This window comes from Lethenteron reissneri, unplaced genomic scaffold, assembly GCF_015708825.2.
Source record: "Lethenteron reissneri isolate LAM-NWPU_2019-01 unplaced genomic scaffold, ASM1570882v1 scaffold_1354, whole genome shotgun sequence".
In the NCBI taxonomy this organism is placed as follows: Eukaryota; Metazoa; Chordata; class Hyperoartia; order Petromyzontiformes; family Petromyzontidae; genus Lethenteron; species Lethenteron reissneri.
In genome coordinates, this window is record NW_026891063.1 from 66,283 (window position 1) to 84,814 (window position 18,532).

The 18,532-nt window shown below is 54.1% G+C and overlaps 2 protein-coding genes across 2 annotated transcripts; one reads left to right on the forward strand and one right to left on the reverse strand.

The window, feature by feature from the left end:
* Positions 1 to 6,503: 6,503 nt before the first annotated feature.
* LOC133362061 (probable RNA-binding protein 46) lies at positions 6,504 to 7,943 on the forward strand. The gene is made up of 2 exons (XM_061581026.1): positions 6,504 to 7,238; positions 7,420 to 7,943. The coding sequence occupies exons 1-2, from the start codon at positions 6,572 to 6,574 to the stop codon at positions 7,941 to 7,943; spliced, it is 1,191 nt and encodes a 396-aa protein (XP_061437010.1). The 5' UTR covers positions 6,504 to 6,571.
* Positions 7,944 to 10,105: 2,162 nt separating this feature from the next.
* Positions 10,106 to 17,275, reverse strand: LOC133362062 (cyclin-dependent kinase 4-like). The gene is made up of 8 exons (XM_061581029.1): positions 17,100 to 17,275; positions 14,437 to 14,726; positions 13,785 to 13,914; positions 13,123 to 13,296; positions 12,568 to 12,677; positions 11,425 to 11,475; positions 10,751 to 10,949; positions 10,106 to 10,398 (listed from the first exon to the last, which is right to left on the reverse strand). Exons 2-8 carry the CDS (start codon positions 14,646 to 14,648, stop codon positions 10,297 to 10,299), a joined length of 978 nt encoding a protein of 325 aa, XP_061437013.1. The 5' UTR covers positions 14,649 to 14,726; positions 17,100 to 17,275; the 3' UTR covers positions 10,106 to 10,296.
* Positions 17,276 to 18,532: the final 1,257 nt, after the last annotated feature.

Here is an 18,532-nt window from a genome sequence, read left to right on the forward strand (position 1 = left end):
CACCATCACTTCTTCACATTTCACCTCGATACCTTTCAAAGTGTCCAAGCTGGGATTGTCGTCCGGTTCTTGTTTGATGAGGGATGGGCTCATTGCAGAACTTTGACTTTCACAAGCTGATTTCAGACTCCACTCCTGGTGGATCTTCTGATGCTTGTGTGTTCTCTGGTGTACATGAAGATGTGCTGACTGTGCAAACGCTATCCCACACACACTGCACTTGAAGGGTTTCTCTCCCGTGTGTGTTCTCTGGTGTTCTACAAGAGCAGATGACTGTGCAAACGCCTTCCCACACACACTGCACTTGACGGGGTTCTCTCCCGTGTGAGTTCTCTTGTGTTTTACAAGAGTAGATGAATTTGAAAACGCCTTCCCACACACACTGCACTTGAAGGGTTTCTCTCCCGTGTGTGTTCTCTTGTGTTTTACAAGAGTAGATGAATCTGAAAACGCCTTCCCACACACACTGCACTTGAAGGGTTTCTCTCCCGTGTGTGTTCTCTGGTGTGTTACAAGAGTAGATGACTTTGCAAACGTCTTCCCACACACACTGCACTTGAAGGGTTTCTCTCCCGTGTGTGTTCTCTGGTGTTTTACAAGAGTAGATGAAAGTGCAAACGCCTTCCCACACACACTGCACTTGTAGGGTTTCTCTCCCGTGTGTGTTCTCTGGTGTGCTACAAGAGTAGATGACTTTGCAAACGTCTTCCCACACACACTGCACTTGAAGGGTTTATTTCCCGTGTGTGTTCTCTGGTGTGCTACAAGAGTAGATGAAAGTGTAAACGCCTTCCCACACACACTGCACTTGAAGGGTTTCTCTCCCGTGTGTGTTCTCTGGTGTTTTACAAGAGTAGATGAAAGTGAAAACGCCTTCCCACACACACTGCACTTGAAGGATTTCTCTCCCGTGTGTGTTCTCTGGTGTGCTACAAGAGTAGATGACTTTGCAAACGTCTTCCCACACACACTGCACTTGAAGGGTTTCTTTCCCGTGTGTGTTCTCTGGTGTGCTACAAGAGTAGATGACTGTGCAAACGCCTTCCCACACACACTGCACTTGAAGGGTTTCTCTCCCGTGTGTGTTCTCTGGTGTGTTACAAGAGTAGATGACTTTGCAAACGTCTTCCCACACACACTGCACTTGAAGGGTTTCTTTCCCGTGTGTGTTCTCTGGTGTGTTACAAGAGTAGATGACTGTGCAAACGCCTTCCCACACACACTGCACTTGAAGGGTTTCTCTCCTGTGTGAGTTCTCTGGTGCCGTGTCAAATTTGCAGGACGATCCGTGCTGTATGCACACCGGTCGCATTGATGCCTTGTCGCACCGAGCTGCGCCGAGTGCCTTTGCTCCATCAGACCAATTCTGCAGAGGAAGCGACAGCTGCAGACAGAAAAAGAATATCCACACCATCTACACATCAGTATCGAGACACAGAGGAATGCATATTTACATAGTAACACGTGACTTACACGTCTATACTTATTCATAGATATTCATGATATAGTGAAAAAGTTTCCCAAATTCATCACACGGGCTGTTATGGCACACAATGAGAGGGTGAATGGTCATAAATATGCCTGGAAGCCCTCGTATCTTCTTAATGAATGTTAACCCAAAATTCCGAGCACACAATTTTGGCTGTCTGGTTACAAAATAGATATTTATAAGAGCTAAATTCGGCTGACATTGCAAAGGGTGTTGAAAACAATCCTATTTGTGTTATGCAGAAATGCATAAATTAATGTTCAATCGCAACTTAGCGGTGTGAAGCCAGCCAGGCTTAGATGTCCTGAATGCTGAGATGAGCAGATCTGACTTCAGCTGCTGCACGTGTGTGCTGTGTCAACTTCTTGACTTTTCCATTCTTATAAAGAGTTCCAGAGGAAACCAAAAACAAACAATTGTTGTGATATAACCTCCGTGTTCAATAGAGTTAATAGATTTTCTTGGTTCTGTCGGTAAAGTCACGTAGAAGGGAAGTAATAAAATAATATAAAATAAAACATAATAAAATAATTCTCACGACGTTTCGGCCACAACGCAAGCAGCCGTCCTCAGGTGAAAACAGGTCTGTCAGAAAACCAGGTCTGTCAGACCTGGTTTTCACCTGAGGACGGCTGCTTGCGTTGTGGCCGAAACGTCGTGAGAATTATTTTATTATGTTTTATTATTTTATTATTTCCCTTCTACGTGACTTTACCGAAAGAACCCAGAAGATGTAATATTGTTTTGATATAACGTGCGTGTTCAACAGAGTGAACAGACTTGACTCTGGCACACACACTGCCATGGTCAACAGCAGCAGGGGTTGTCCCCTCCACATTTAGAGTCAACATCAGCACGCGCTCAGCGTGTTTGACAGACATTGACACACGTAGTCTTGGTTCTAAAGTCACGTAGATAGCAAATACAAATAACAGATAATGAAATTAAATAAATATTCTTAGGTTTTTTCGGTAAAGTCACCAGGTAGGTAAAAACATTAAAATTAATAAAAGTCAAATAAAATAAAGATCACGACGTTTCGGAGGCAACACAACGTCGTGATCTTTATTTTATTTTACTTTTATTAATTTTAATGTTTTTACCTACCTGGTGACTTTACCGAAAAAACCTAAGAATATGAATCCTTGCAGTCACGAAAGCTTCAAATCTAGAAATTAAACAAAAACCACTTGTGTTGCGGTCAAAACGTCGTGGGTTTTTTTTCTTTATTTTCAATTTTTTATTTAATTTAATATTTTGATCTGTTATTTTATTTTCTATCTCTGTGACTTTACAGAAAGAACCAAGAATACGAATTGCTGCAGTTACGAAAGTTTTAAGTCAAAACATTGAGACACACGCGTTGACAAAACCCCACCCACCCACCTTGTTGTTGCTGTGGGCAGGTAGCTTCTGTAAACAAGAGCGGTACAGCAGCTCAAGCGGGCTTGGGCTGGTAAAAAAAACTAAACAAAAACTGCGTTAATATCTACAGTAAACCAAAGTGACAAAGTAGCGAGCCGCGTGAAGACAAATTAAACTTAAGGGAGGGAATTAAAGCAAACGCGACCAGGCGAGGGCAGGAGGCAAGGCCCCGCGTGTCTAGGCCCCGCGTTGTAAAGTTCCAACTTGGACATCGATTCACAAGCTGCTGCTGCTCTAGTGACATCCCTACGAGAGAGAGAGCGAGGCTCTAGCTTGGTAAACAACAACAACCACAACAACAACCACAACAACAACAACCACAACGATGAAAATTTCTCACCTCGGATTTCAGTTCACACGCGGACCTCCAGCTTCCTGTTACCTCGTGACGTCACGCGGCAGCAGATGACATGACGTCACTTCTGGGGTACAAGACCCTCCCCTCCCACAATGAGAGGCTACCCTAACTGAATAAATTAATAAATTATGTTGATGTTTGCGATCATCAACATTATCAATAAACATCATTTACACCATCATATACAACAACATCAACATCAGCAGCAGCATCATCAGCATCAACAACAACAACATCAGCAGCAGCAACATCATCAGCAACATCATTAATAACATCATCTACACCATCATCAGCAACATCATCACCACCCCTAGCATCAGCAGCAACAACATCATCATCAGCAGCATCAACAACAACATCATCAGCAACATCAACAACATCATCAGCATCAACAACAACAACATCAACAGCATCAACACCAACAGCATCAACATCAACATCATCAGCATCAACAACAACAACAGCATCAACATCAACAACAACATCATCAGCATCAACAACAACAACAACATCAGCAACATCATCATCATCAGCAGCAAAAACAACAACATCATCAGCATCAACAACATCATCAACAACATCATCATCAGCATCGACAACAACAACATCAGCATCAACAACATCATCAACAACATCAGCAACATCAACAACAACATCAACAACAACAACATCATCAGCATCGACAACAACAACATCAGCATCAACATCAACAACATCATCAACAACATCAGCAACATCAACAACAACATCAACAACAACAACATCATCAGCATCAGCAACATCAACAACAACATCAGCAACACCGTCACCATCTAGAACAGAGGGGAGGGAAGACTGCGGCCTAGTCGGCCTCGGGCCATCCCGAGTTTTCCTAGCGGACCCGCCGCGCCCGGAGCGCCTCCCCCGGCAGGAGTCGGGATCGAATAACGGGTCCGCCGGGCGTGGTGAACACACACACACACAGTGTACACACACACACAGTGTACACATACAGTGTACACACACACACATTGTACACACACAGTGTACACACACACAGTGTACACACACTACACACACACAGTGTACACACACACATTGTACACACACACAGTGTACACACACACTGTACACACACAGTGTACACACACACTGTACACACACACAGTGTACACACACACACTGTACACACACACTGTACACACACACTGTACACACACACACACAGTGTACACACACACACACATTGTACACACACATTGTACACACACACAGTGTACACACACAGAGTGTACACACACACACACATTGTACACACACACACACAGTGTACACACACACAGACAAACAGACACAGACACACAGACACACACAGTGTGTACACACACACAGTGCACACACAGACACACATACACAGTGTACACACAGACACACAGTGTACACACAGACACACAGTGTACACACACACACAGACACACACAGTGTGTACACACAGTGTACACACACACACAGACACACAGTGTGTACACACAGACACTCCAACACACACACACAGTGTACACACAGACACACACACACACAGACACACACAGTGTGTACACACAGACACTCCAACACACAACCGGTTAGTGCTGCTCCAGTGACAGATTGGCACGGTATGTCACGTGATAAACCTTGCGAATTGGCTGTCGGCTGATGGCCGGTTTTAACGACACGCAAACATTCAAACTTAATTTGGAGTTGGAGTTTGTGTCTCTCTCTCATCATCACGGTGGCTAGGAGATGTTAACTCCCTCGCCTGGTATGCAGGAGGTCGTGGGTTTGATCCCGATACTGAAGATTCTTGCTGTATATTTGGAGTTTGTGTCTCTCTCATCATCATCACGGTGGCTAGGAGATGTTAACTACCTCGCCTGGTATGCAGGAGGTCGTGGGTTTGATCCCGATACTGAAGATTCTTGCTGTATATTTGGAGTTTGTGTGTCTCTCTCATCATCATCACGGTGGCTAGGAGATGTTAACTACCTCGCCTGGTATGCAGGAGGTCGTGGGTTCGATCCCGGCCCTGGCGACGCCTACTGTTGTATATTTGGAGTCTGCGTGTCTCTCTCTCTCTCATCATCAGTGAGTGGGTGAGTGGGTGGGAGAGTGTGTGAGCGAGTGGGTGTGTGGGTGAGTGGGTGGGTGAGTGTGTGAGGTGAGTGTGTGTGCAGGTGAGTGGGTGGGTGAGTGTGTGAGCGAGTGTGTGTGCGGGTGAGTGTGCGGGTGAGTGTGCGGGTGAGTGTGCGGGTGAGTGTGCGGGTGAGTGTGCGGGTGAGTGTGTGAGGTGAGTGTGTGAGGTGAGTGAGTGAGCGAGTGGGTGTGGCGGGTGAGTGGGTGGGTGAGTGGGTGGGTGAGTGTGTGAGCGAGTGTGTGAGCGAGTGGGTGTGCGGGTGGGTGAGTGGGTGGGTGTGTGAGCGAGTGGGTGGGTGGGTGAGTGTGTGAGCGAGTGGGTGAGCGGGTGAGTGGGTGGGTGAGTGTGTGAGCGAGTGGATGTGCGGGTGAGTGGGTGGGTGAGTGTGTGAGGTGAGTGTGTGAGCGAGTGGGTGTGCGGGTGAGTGGGTGGGTGAGTGTGTGAGCGAGTGGGTGTGCGGGTGAGTGGGTGGGTGAGTGTGTGAGCGAGTGGGTGTGCGGGTGAGTGGGTGGGTGAGTGTGTGAGCGAGTGGGTGGGTGAGTGTGTGAGGTGAGTGTGTGAGCGAGTGGGTGTGCGGGTGAGTGGGTGGGTGAGTGTGTGAGGTGAGTGTGTGAGCGAGTGGGTGTGCGGTGAGTGGGTGGGTGAGTGTGTGAGCGAGTGGGTGTGCGGGTGAGTGGGTGGGTGAGTGTGTGAGCGAGTGGGTGGGTGAGTGTGTGAGGTGAGTGTGTGAGCGACTGGGTGTGCGGGTGAGTGGGTGGGTGAGTGTGTGAGTGACTGGCTGTGTGAGGTGCGTGGATGGGTCAGTGAGTGGATGAGTGAGGAGGGGTACCAGGTCGTCTACTGGGGGTGAGGGGTCATTATACAGGGCGGTTCAAAGGTCAAGACACAGTTTCTTGGGTTTCTATTTTATTGTGATTTCCGAGTTTACAAAGGTAGCTCTCTCTCCCATCCGTCTCTCCACTCTCTCTTCCTCTCTCCACTGCTGGGCCTGTAGCTTGGCCCGAGCGAGTTCCCGCCTTTTCACGAGTTGATTCCGCCCCCCGCCGTGGCTTTGTCGGCACGAGGCTTCTGCGCCGGTGAGTGTCAAGGGCTCCAACGGGCCCCAAGCCGCTGCCCCGTCGTCACCGCCGCCGTGGACAAAGCGCCGATGCTCGACATCATGAGCTGCGTGGAGAGGGACCTGCTGGACCTCGTGTTGCGCACGGGCTACAACATCGTCCAGGAGAACGGACAGAGGAAGCTGGGACCGCCGCCCGACTGGCAGGGCCCCCCTCCCGCCCGCGGCTGCGAGGTGTTCCTGGCGAGGATCCCGCGCGACCTGTACGAGGACGAGCTGGTGCCCGTGCTGGAGGCGGTGGGGCGGCTGTACCAGCTGCGCCTCATGATGACGTACCACGGAGAGAACCGCGGCTACGCCTTCGCCACCTTCGCGACGCGCATCGCAAGCCGCGGACGCCGTCAGGAGACTCCACAAGTCGGAGATCCGCCCGGGCAACGGATCGCGGTTCACGTGAGCGTCGACAATCGCCGCCTCTTCTTGGCGGGGCTGCCGAAGGTTAGGACGCGGGCCGAGGTGATGGCGGCAATGAGCGACGTCACGGAGGGCGTCGTGGACGTCCAGATGCGCTTCTGTCGCCACGACAGGAGCCACAGCCGAGGCTTCGCGTTCGTCGAATACGAGAGCCACCGCGCGGCCTGCATGGCCCGCAGGGTGCTGCTGCCGTACTCCTTCCGGCTGTGGGGCCGAGACATCCACGTGGACTGGGCCATCCCGCAGCGAGACCCGGGGGCGGCGGCTGCTGCTGCTGCTGCCGCGGCGGTGGTGGTGGTGGCAACGGAAGACGACGAGGAAGGGGGGGAGGAGGCGGGTGGCAACTGAAGATGAGGAGGGGGGGGGGAGGAGGCGGTGGAGGAGGAGGTGGAGGAGGGTGGGGGAGGAGGAGGTGGGGGAGGAGGAGGCAATGGAAGACGAGGAGGAGGTGGCGGCAGTCCCAGGCCTCCCGCCGCCGGAGTGCGCCGTCTCCGACAAGGCCCCGCACAACCTGTTTGTGGGCTGGGCGGCGCACACGCTGCTCTGGCGGGCACCTCACCACCCGTGGCCCACGCCAATCGGTCTGGACGAGCTGCCGGAGACGGCCGTCTTGTCGTGGGAGACGCGTTTGCAGGCGCTGCTACGGAGCGCCGGCGTGGGCCACGCGACCTTCGAACTGCACGCTCACTCGGAGCCCGGCAGGCCCATGGGCCTCTTGTACAAGGTCTCCGTTCCCGGGATGATGCGGGAAGGCAGCGGCTTCTTCCCCGCGGTGCTGAGCTCCAGCGCGGAAGGAGCTCGCGAAGTGGCCAGCGGCCTTCTCTACGAAATCCTCGGCGACGCCAACCCCCTGAGGGGGGGCCCGGTCCCCGCCGCCACGCTGCCTCCCGGCTGCCCCGTCCGGAACCTCCCGGCGTATCCCGGCGACTTCCCCGCGCCCCGGCAGCCGGTCGCCGCGCGCCTGCCGACGAGCGGCACGCACCCGTAGTGCCGCGTGGCCGTCGCGGCGGCGTTCGTCAGGCCGCGGACGGCATCCCACCCGCTCGGCGTTCGCTCTGAAGCTCACGTCCGCTCTGCCGTGTTCACCGTCAAACCGCAAGTTGCCCGCCCGCTCACCTCGACGTGCTCACGTTGATCGGTTGTTGCCTCTGTGGCCGTACCCGTGAATCCCTTCCCAGGCCAGCGGGCGTGACCCCGTGACCTCGCCAGGTGTGACCCCGTGACGTCACCAGGCGTGACCCCGTGACCCCCCCAGGTGTGACCCCGTGACATCACCAGGTGTGACCCCGTGACGTCACCAGGCGTGACCCCGTGACCCCGCCAGGTGTGACCCCGTGACATCACCAGGCGTGACCCCGTGACGTCACCAGGCGTGACCCCGTGACCTCGCCAGGCGTGACCCCGTGATGTCACCAGGCGTGACCCCGTGACCTCGCCAGGCGTGACCCCGTGACGTCACCAGGTGTGACCCCGTGACCCCACCAGGCGTGACCCTGTCATTACACTTTAATGAAAACCGACAACTGAATCCGTAAAAAAAAAAAATGATTTCAGGTGTTTGACGCGTCAACGCCATTTCGTTTTGAAAATGTCGGGGAGAAAAAAAATATTTTTTTCACATCGCATTTTGATTCATCAAATAGAAAAACCCACTCACCCACCCACACACTCGCTCACCCACTCACACACCCACTAATCCACCCACCCACACACTCGCTCACCCCACTCACACACCCACTAACCCACCCACCCACACACTCGCTCACCCACTCACCCACCCACACACTCGCTCACCCACTCACACACCCACTCACTCGCTCACCCACTCACCCACCCACACACTCGCTCACCCACTCACCTCACACACTCACCTCACCCACTCACCTCACACACCCACTCGCTCACTCACCTGTTCACACACACACTCACCCACTCATCTGTTCACACACTCACCCACTCACGTAGCGACTTTGCTACACACGGAGATGTCCGTGCACCGCCTCGTTTGCACAGCCTCTATCCCTGTGCCACGTGTAGTTCGTGCACACACAGCTGTTAAAGAGTTTGATGTTTTATCGATTTACAATTTACGTGTGTTTTTTTCCCCGTAATGGTTTTTTGTTAATGTTTTAGCGGAAATAAAGTCCTGAAAAGTCTCTTCCCTCTCTCTCTCGACTCTCTCGGCCAAGTATCTGCCACTGATGGTTGTGAGTGTCGCATGCTTGGGACCCGTCTTCCCCTCCTCTGCGGATTTAATTTGATGTGCTGATTCCGTTTAGAACAGGTCCCTGCGGGGTGGGCTGGTAGGAACGAACAAATGAATGGCTATAATAAAATGAAATGGCGGGGGTACGATACGAAGGGAGAGTTTGAGGCCTAGTTCTAGGCTTTAGGCCTAGCTGTAGGCTTTAGGCCGCTGTGAGTTAATTTGTAATTTAAATGTTTTCATTAAAAGCTATCTCAGGGAATTATAAGGGAATGTTACACTTGTTTAGCCAGGAAAGCCTCACTGAGTCTAAAGGTTTTTGTAGGGTCCTGCCAAGTGTTTGCAGTAGGGGGCGATGTTGCTACACCTAATCGGACATCGGACGGACGATATAATCTATTGTAGGCTGGTTCACTTCGTTCCTACCAGTATAAAGGATTTAAATAACCTATAACTATAGGGTGACACCTGTCGGCCTGGAGTGGTGATTACGGTCATGGGTGCATTACGCAATGCCTCATTATATGGGGGGTGGGGGGGCGTATCTGGGGTGAAGATGAAGGCGGAGTCGGTCAAGAAGCTCCTCTGGGAAGCGGCTGGAGGGTTCTGGAAAGGGGGCGTGGCCAGAGGTGGCGCTTGGCGGATATGAGGGATGATGGACCGGCGGTTCGTGCCGCCGTGGGTGCTGGCTGCGTCGCTGCTCGCCGGCATCATCTCTTCGTGGCCGACCTCGTGACGGATATTCGGCAGGACGGGCAGCTGGCGTGGCGAGGCCGGAGATGGGGCTGCGTGTCAGGATCGCCAGTGTGCAGCCGCGTTACGCGAGAGAGTGTGCTCTCAATAAGTCGCCCGCTGCACATTTGTGAAAACAACAACAACAACACGACGACGACAACAACAACAACAACAAAGAGGTACCTCGCCATTCTTTTGCTGCTTCAGAGTTAACTTTTATTACCCTTTAGCTTTTTTATTCGGTAAAGTCACGTCGGCGAAACATTAAAACAAATCGAATGACGACGTTTCGGGCGCAACACAAGCGACCCTCTTAAGGTGGGGGCAACAAAAAAGGACGCAAACTCCTTAGGCCTCGCCCCGGGGCCTACTCCTTAGGCCTTGCCCCAGGGCCTACTCCTTAGGCCTCGCCCGTGGCCACGCCTGCGGCCTCAGAGAAGTACGGATGGAAGAGGGCGACAGACGCAGAGATGCGCTTGCGGGGGCTGAAGGTCAGCAGCTCCTGCGGGAGGCACGGCCGTGCGTGCGGAGGGCGTGGAGAGACACAGAGAGACACAGAGAGACACAGAGAGACACACAGAGACACAGAGACACAGAGAGACACAGAGACACAGAGAGACACAGAGAGACACAGACAGAGAGACACAGAGAGACACACAGAGACACAGAGAGACACAGAGACACAGAGAGACACAGACACACAGAGAGACACAGACACACAGAGAGACACAGAGAGACACAGAGAGACACAGAGAGACACACAGAGACGAGAGGCGATGCGTTATTGCCCGCTCAACGGTAATCCCCGTCGAAGCGCGACAATTGCCGTCGCGTACAATCCGCCCGCGTCTCACCAGCAGCAGCGCCATCGCCACATTCTCGTTGCCCGGCGCGACCTCCAGCCCCATCTCCGGCGTGGAGTCGACCAGGGCCCGCGGGGCAGCGTGGAGACCGTAGGAGTGGCGACCACCGAGCTGAGTTTGCGCGGCAAAGTCGCCGTGCGGCAGGGAGGCTCCGAGCAGCCACTCCTCCAGGCTCGGCACGCCCAGCAGACTGGGACATGGGGGACGCGGGGGGAGGGGGGGGGTAAGGGGGGGGTAGGGGGGAGGGTAAGAGGGGGGGTAAGGGGGGGGTAGCGGCGGAGGTGACGGTGAGAATTCGGCTGTTGACTATCAACCCACTTTCATCAATGATTGCGCAACGGAGTGGCTGTTGTGGAATTTACATCAACAGCCAAATACTCCTGCCCCCCCTCCTCCTTCTTCTCCTCCCCCTTCCCCCTCCCCCCCCCTCCTTCCCCCTCCTCCCTCCTCCTCCCCCTTCCCCCTCCTCCTCCTCCCCCCCCTTCTTCTCCTCCCCCTTCCCCCCCCTCCTCCCCTCCCTCCTCCCCCTCCTCCCCCTTCCCTCTCCCCCTCCCCCCACCTCCCCCCCCCCTCCTCCACCCCACGTTGCTCTCCGCTAACAAATGAGATGGCGTCTATTGGCCCCCGCGCCGCTCCCCACGGCACGCTCGCCACGAGCTACTCACCCGAATATCTTCGTCAGCTGATCGACATCGGAGCCTCCGGGGAAGAGAGGCCTGCGTTGAGGGGAGACAAGGAGGTCACCTGATGCGACGTCGCTTAGAACCTTTTGCTTCTTTCGGTAAAGTCACGTAGAAGGGAAATCATAAAATAATAAAACGCAATAAAATACAATTCTCACGACGTTTCGGCCACAACGCAAGCAGCCGTCCTCGGGTGAAGAGCAAGTCTGTCGGAAAGACGGCGTCTGAATGAGCACCACCAGGCTTGTCAGCGTATATATTTAAATATATACTTAAATACTTAAATATACGCTGCCAAGCCTGGTGGTGTTCAGAAGAACAGGTCTGTCGGAAAGACACATCATCATAATAACAACAACACCAATTCAATGGGGGAGAGGTGGCATGGTGTTCGGTCGGACCCACGGGGGCACCTATCCTGGCACGGGCGCCATGGCGACGCCACCCTGCCAGGCCTGTGGTGACATTGCGTGCGGGAGAGGTGGGTGGGTGGCTGTGTGGGTGGTTTGGTGGGTGGGTGGATTGATAGGTGGGTGGCTGTGTGGCTGGTGGGTGGTTTTGTGGATTGGTGGGTGGGTTGATAGGTGGGTGGGTGTGTGGGGTGGGTGGGTGTGGTGGGTGGGTGGTGAGTGAGTGGGTGGGTGGGTGGGTGGTTTGGTGGGTGGGTTGATAGGTGGGTGGGTGTGTGGGTGGCTGGGTGGTTTGGTGGATTGGTGGGTGGGTGGGTTGATAGGTGGGTGGGTGGGTGTTTGGTGGGTTGATAGGTGGGTGGGTGTGTGGGTTGGTGGGTGGCTGGGTGGGTGGATTGGTGGGTGGGTGGGTGGTGTGGGTGGCTGGGTGTGTGGTTTGGTGGGTGGGTGCTAGGTGGTGGGTGGGTTGCTAGGTGGGCGGGTGGTTGCTAGGTGGGTGGGTGGGTTGCTAGGTGGGTGGGTGGGTTGCTAGGTGGGCGGGTGGGGTTGCTAGGTGGTGGGGTGGGTTGCTAGGTGGGTGGGTTGCTAGGTGGGTTGGGTGGGTTGCTAGGTGGGTGGGGTTGCTAGGTGGGTGTGGTTGCTAGGTGGGTGTGGTTGCTAGGTGGGTGTGGTTGCTAGGTGTGTGGGTGTGCGGGTGGCGGTGCTCAAGGAGCACCTGCGTGTAAACATCTCAGCAAAGATGCAGCCGACGCTCCACAGGTCGGCGGCCGGGCCGCAGGTCACCCGCAGCAGCAGCTCCGGGGCGCGGTACCACGACGGGGACACCTACAGCAGCGGCACACACAAAGACAAAGATCCCCCGTGTAGCCTTCACACACCGTAGGGGCAAGTGCCCTTAGCGAGTAGCAGCGCCTATGACGGCCGGCACACGAGGGGGTGGGTGGCCAGCACCGCACCCGGCCGCCTTTGTCTACCCGGTGGCGATGTTTACCGCGCACCGCACCGGGTACTCTTTTGAGGCTGAGTCAACCTAGGGGAGGCCCGGGACCGGTTAAGATAATCGTCGCCGGTGTTGGCCGGAAGACAGATTCAGACGCTGTCTCCTCGACAGACCTGGTCTTCACCTGAGGACGGCTGCTTGCGTTGTGGCCGAAACGTCGTGAGAATTATTTTATTATGTTTTATTTATATTATTTTATTACTTCCCTTCTACGTGACGACTTTACCGAAAGAACCAAGAAGACCTCTCTCTCTCACTCTCTCTACTCACCGCCGGGGTGAGAGCCGTGCTCGCGCCGTCCAAGAGGAAGCGTCCGAGCCCCCAGCCGGCGAGCTTGACGCGCCCCGAGGCCGTCACCAGGACGCTGCGTGGCGTGAGCTCGCGGTGCTCCAGGCCGTGGCCGTGCAGGTAGCGCAGCCCACACAGCAGCTGGCGCGTCACCTCCTGGGCACGGCGCAAGGTCACGGCACAAGGTCACGGCACAAGGTCACGGCGCAAGGTCACGGCACAAGGTCACGGCGCAAGGTCACAGCACAAGGTCACGGCACAAGGGCACGGCACAAGGTCACGGCGCAAGGTCACGGCACAAGGTCACGGCGCAAGGGCACGGCACAAGGTCACGACACAAGGAGGGGGGGGGGGAGTGTAAACTCGTTAGCCGCTCCGAGGCTCGGCTGGCAACGTGCGTGCGAGATACACAGAGACTGGTAGACTCATAGAGACTCAGAGATACACAGAGACACACAGAGACTCATAGAGACTCATAGAGACTCAGAGACTCATAGAGACACAGAGACACACAGAGACTCATAGAGACTCACAGAGACACACAGAGACCCATAGAGATACACAGAGACTCTGAGAGTGGTGTTGCCTTTTGGGGGTGGGGTAGGGAGTGACGGGGTGGGTGGTGGTGGTGCTGGCGGTGGCACCTTGATGTGGTGGGACGGTGTGTGGGGCGACTTCCCCAGGTAGGTGGACAGATCCTGGTCTACGAGCTCACAGACCACGGCGTGACGCGCGCCGCCCTCGTCACGAATATCCACAAAGACGTCCAGCAGCCTGGGGCAGGCCGGTCGGGGGTCGGAGACATCAGAGCAAGAGAGCGCAGAAGTCATCTCGGTTTGACGACGACGACGACGACGACGACGATCTGTCTCCTAATCTTTTCAAGACACGATGACCGTGGACAATTGGAGGATGGAGGCTGACGTGGCGACGATTGCGAGGGATCGTGACGCGGCGCGAGGGGTGGGAGAGACACCCACCTCACCACGTTGGGGTGCTCCAACTCCATCCACGGTGGAGATGGCGACAACGTAAGGCGAGTGACACCAAGACACGATGACCGTGGAGGATTGGAGGCTGACGCGGCGACGATTGCGAGGGATTGTGACGCGGCGCGAGGGGTGGGAGAGACACCCACCTCACCACGTTGGGGTGCTCCAACTCCATCCACGGTGGAGATGGCGACAACGTAAGGCGAGTGACACCAAGACACGATGACCGTGGAGGATTGGAGGCTGACGCGGCGACGATTGCGAGGGATTGTGACGCGGCGCGAGGGGTGGGAGAGACACCCACCTCACCACGTTGGGGTGCTCCAGCTTCGTGAGCAGCTGTAGCTGCAGCAGCTGCCAGGCATCTTCCTCCGGGCCCCCGCCTGTCTGCAGGCGCAGGCCCTTGAGCAGCACCACAAAGCGGCCCTGGTCCCGGAGGTCGCGAGCCTTCAAAGTCGTCGCGGCCCCGTAGACCCCAGCGCCCAACTCGGCCACGGACTCGTACTGCTGCTCCATCCCCGCCGCCCCCAAACGCTTCGAACGCAGACGCCGCCGGTCACGTGGATGTCCTCTGCTGCCGGAAGGACGCCGCCGCTAGCAGCAGCAGCAGCAGCGATCACACAGAGACGCAAGAGAGATAGAGAGAGAGAGAATTGTCACAGAGGTCACAGATACACATAGAGGGTAAATGGGCGAGGTTAATGACTGTGGCTCATGCAGCTGCAATGGCTGCTTTGGGTATGCGGTTCAGACCTCCCCAGAGACCCTGGCTGACAGAGGTCTTCAGGCTGGCTGAGAAAAAGCGACAGGCCCACTCTCATAGTCTACGGCATTCCACGTCAGAGAATGAGGAGGCTTACCGCAGCCTTCGCTCGGAGGTTCTGAGAGCCGTGAGGCGCTGCAATGATGGGTGGTGGTCGCGGGTTTCTGAGGAGATGGAATCTGCCTCAGTAGCCCGTGATCAGACATCGCTGTTTAATTCCATCAAAAACGTAAATTGTAGTGCCACACCTATCACCGTAATTAGGGGAAAGAATGGTGATCCAATCTCAGATCCCCAGGAACAGGTTTGCAGATTTGCTGAGCATTTCTGTGAGGTCCTGGGGGAGGGGAAATCCCTCAGCAGGAAAACATCATGGCACAAAGTGGGGATGACAGTGCTGAGGCTGCGGTGCCTCAAATATTGGAAGAAGTCACCCCCTGTGAGTGACTGGCTGAGGTGCCATCTGTTGAGGAAGTCCTGAAGGAGATCCAGAGTCGAGACCAGGAAAGGCACCAGGCAGAGATGATCACCCAAGGGAAATTCTAGACAGACCAGCCTAAACATTTAGGCTGGCCTGTCTATGATCCATCTTAACCGGTTAGAAACATTTAGGCTGGCCTGTCTACGATCCATCCTCGGATAACCAGGCTGGATTGTGTGTGGAGCTCACAAATCCTTGAAAGATCTGGACAAAGTCCTATTGGTGAGCTCCTCCGGCAGGCAAGGCTGCGTTGGCTGGGTCATGTAACCCGCATGCCCAGCCACCGCATGCCTAAACAGATTTCGTTCGGCCCGTTTTTTTTGGTTGCCATGTTTGTTGATGTACAGAGTTAGACTGATGGCCTTAATCTAAGTTGTCTTGTGGTTGTTGTTGTTTGACTTGCATCCTACTGGGATTTTTGCACATGGCGTTGGTGTAACGGTACTTTTTCTGCAATATTTTGGTCTTTTCTTAGATTTTCTGTTTGCACTTAGTCACATATTCACTTTAAGATGTTTTCTTGTTCATGTTTTTGTTTTTTGTTTGTTGCGGTTGCACCAGATTCAAGAGCCGAATGGCTCACAGGGCTACACGTAATACATGAACTTGATAGAGGGGCGTCATGGTTGGGATCGAACCCACGACCTTCTGTAGACCAGGCGAGGTAGTTAACATCTCTACAGGGTCGCGATCGAACTCACGACCTCCTGTAGACCAGGCGAGGTAGTCAACATCTCTACAGGGACATGATGGAACCCACGACCTCCTGTAGACCAGGCGAGGTAGTCAATATCTCTACAGGGTCGCGATCGAACTCACGACCTCCTGTGGACCAGGCGAAATAGTTAACATCTCTACAGGGGCATGATCGAACCCACGACCTCCTGTAGACCAGGCGAAGTAGTTAACATCTCTACAGGGGCATGATCGAACCCACGACCTCCTGTAGACCAGGCGAGGTAGTCAACATCTCTACAGGGTCGCGATCGAACCCACGATCTCCTGTAGACCAGGCGAGGTAGTTAACATCTCTACAGGGGCATTATCGAAACCCACGACCTCCTGTAGACCAGGCGAAGTAGTCAACATCTCTACAGGGTCGCGATCGAACCCACGACCTCCTGTAGACCAGGCGAAGTAGTCAATATCTCTACAGGGTCGCGATCGAACCCACGACCTCCTGTAGACCAGGCGAGGTAGTCAACATCTCTACAGGGTCGCGATCGAAACCCACGACCTCCTGTAGACCAGGCGAGGTAGTCAACATCTCTACAGGGTCGCGATCGAATCCACGACCTCCTGTAGACCAGGCGAAGGAGTTAACATCTCTACAGGGTCATGATCGAACCCACGACCTCCTGTAGACCAGGCGAGGTAGTTAACATCTCTACAGGGGCAAGATCGAACCCACGACCTCCTGTAGACCAGGCGAGGTAGTCAACATCTCTACAGGGTCGCGATCGAACCCACGACCTCCTGTAGACCAGGCGAAGGAGTTAACATCGACCTAGTCACAGTGACGCCCACGGATTCTGATTAAATGATCTCGACTTAGACATTTACATGAATGTTACATTCCACGGGCGGATTGACCAACACAGTTTAGACCCCTCAACTGTTCCACAAAGACCACAGGGGATGGTGGTGGGGGGGTATCAGCCCAGCCCAATCCCAGGCCAACCAGGCCGGGCAATGTGGCCTAGGGCTGCACTCACTCACTCACCTCGTGGTTCGCTCCGTAGACGTCTGTCTGGGTGGTGGGGGGTCTTGAGCTCTCTACTCCGTCGTGGCGAGGAGGTGACACACAAAGCTATTGACTCGTGTGGTGGTGGTGGTGGTCCGACGTTTCGCGCCGCTACCACAACAAGGGCGGGAGACGGTCCGCTGGTGGGAACGCGTGGCTTTAGCAGGGCGCGTTTAGAAAACGTAGCGCGGATAGGCGACCACGTGGCAGCGAGGCTAAATTCCGTAGAGCTGATAGGCGCTGCCCATAGACTCAACACTGGCCACAGTTCTGTATGTGCAGCAGTCGATTTGAAGTTTTTCGTGACTGATAGGGTCCATATCCTTTGCTTCTTTCGGTAAAGTCACGTGGGTGAAGATTTTAAATAGAAAATAGAAATAAGCAAAGAGTATATGCGCATACTCTGTGTTTTTTTCGGTAAAGTCACGGAGGTGAAAAAATTTGAAATTTAAATTAAATCTCGACGTTTCGGAGGCAACGCAAGCTTCCGTCCGTGTGTGTTGCCCGCGAAAAAGTCGCGATTTAATTTAATTAATTTTTATTGTTTTATATTGTATTGTGTATCTCCCTTCTACGTGAGTTTACCGAAAGAAGCAAGAACATGAATCCCTGCAGTCACGAAATCTTTAAATCAAAAATGTCTATATATATGCACAGTACTTTATACGTGCAGAGTTCAGTGTGTGTGTAAGTGATGTACCCCCCCCCGTACACCCCCCGTACCCCCCTGTACCCCCCCCCAGCAGACAAGAGCTGCTCGCGAGTGGGGGACACGAGAGGGGGGGGTGGCCAAGCACCACGCCCAGCCGCCTGTGTCTCTCCCGTGGCGATGTTCACTGCTACACACCGCACCAGGCTCTCGATTGATGCTGAGTCGACCTAGGGGAGGCCCAGGAGCGAGCAGTGATTGAGCTCTGACATTTAGAGTGTGTTGGTCTATGCGATGGAGCGTGGATCAAGCAGTGATATTTGAAATACAAATGTTTTATCGTTAAAAGTGACTCCCGCCACGTGATTTCTGAACGAGAAACTGACGATTTGTGGATGGCACCGAGATTTCTCGATCTAAAGAGATTTGTGGATCGACAAAGACCCCCATATTAGGCCGTCCCATTGACTCCGGTTGGCTTCCTCCCCGGCATTAACCGAGTTAGACTGATGGCCTTGATCTAAGTTGTCTTGTGGTTGTTGTTGTTTGTTTGTTGTAGTACAGAGTTAGACTGATGGCCTTGATCTAAGTTGTCTTGTGGTTGTTGTTGTTGTTGTTTGTTGTAGTACAGAGTTTGACTGATGGCCTTAATCTAAGTTGTCTTGTGGTTGTTGTTGTTGGTTGTTTGTTGTAGTACAGAGTTTGACTGATGGCCTTGATCTAAGTTGTCTTGTGGTTGTTGTTGTTGTTTGTTGTAGTAGAG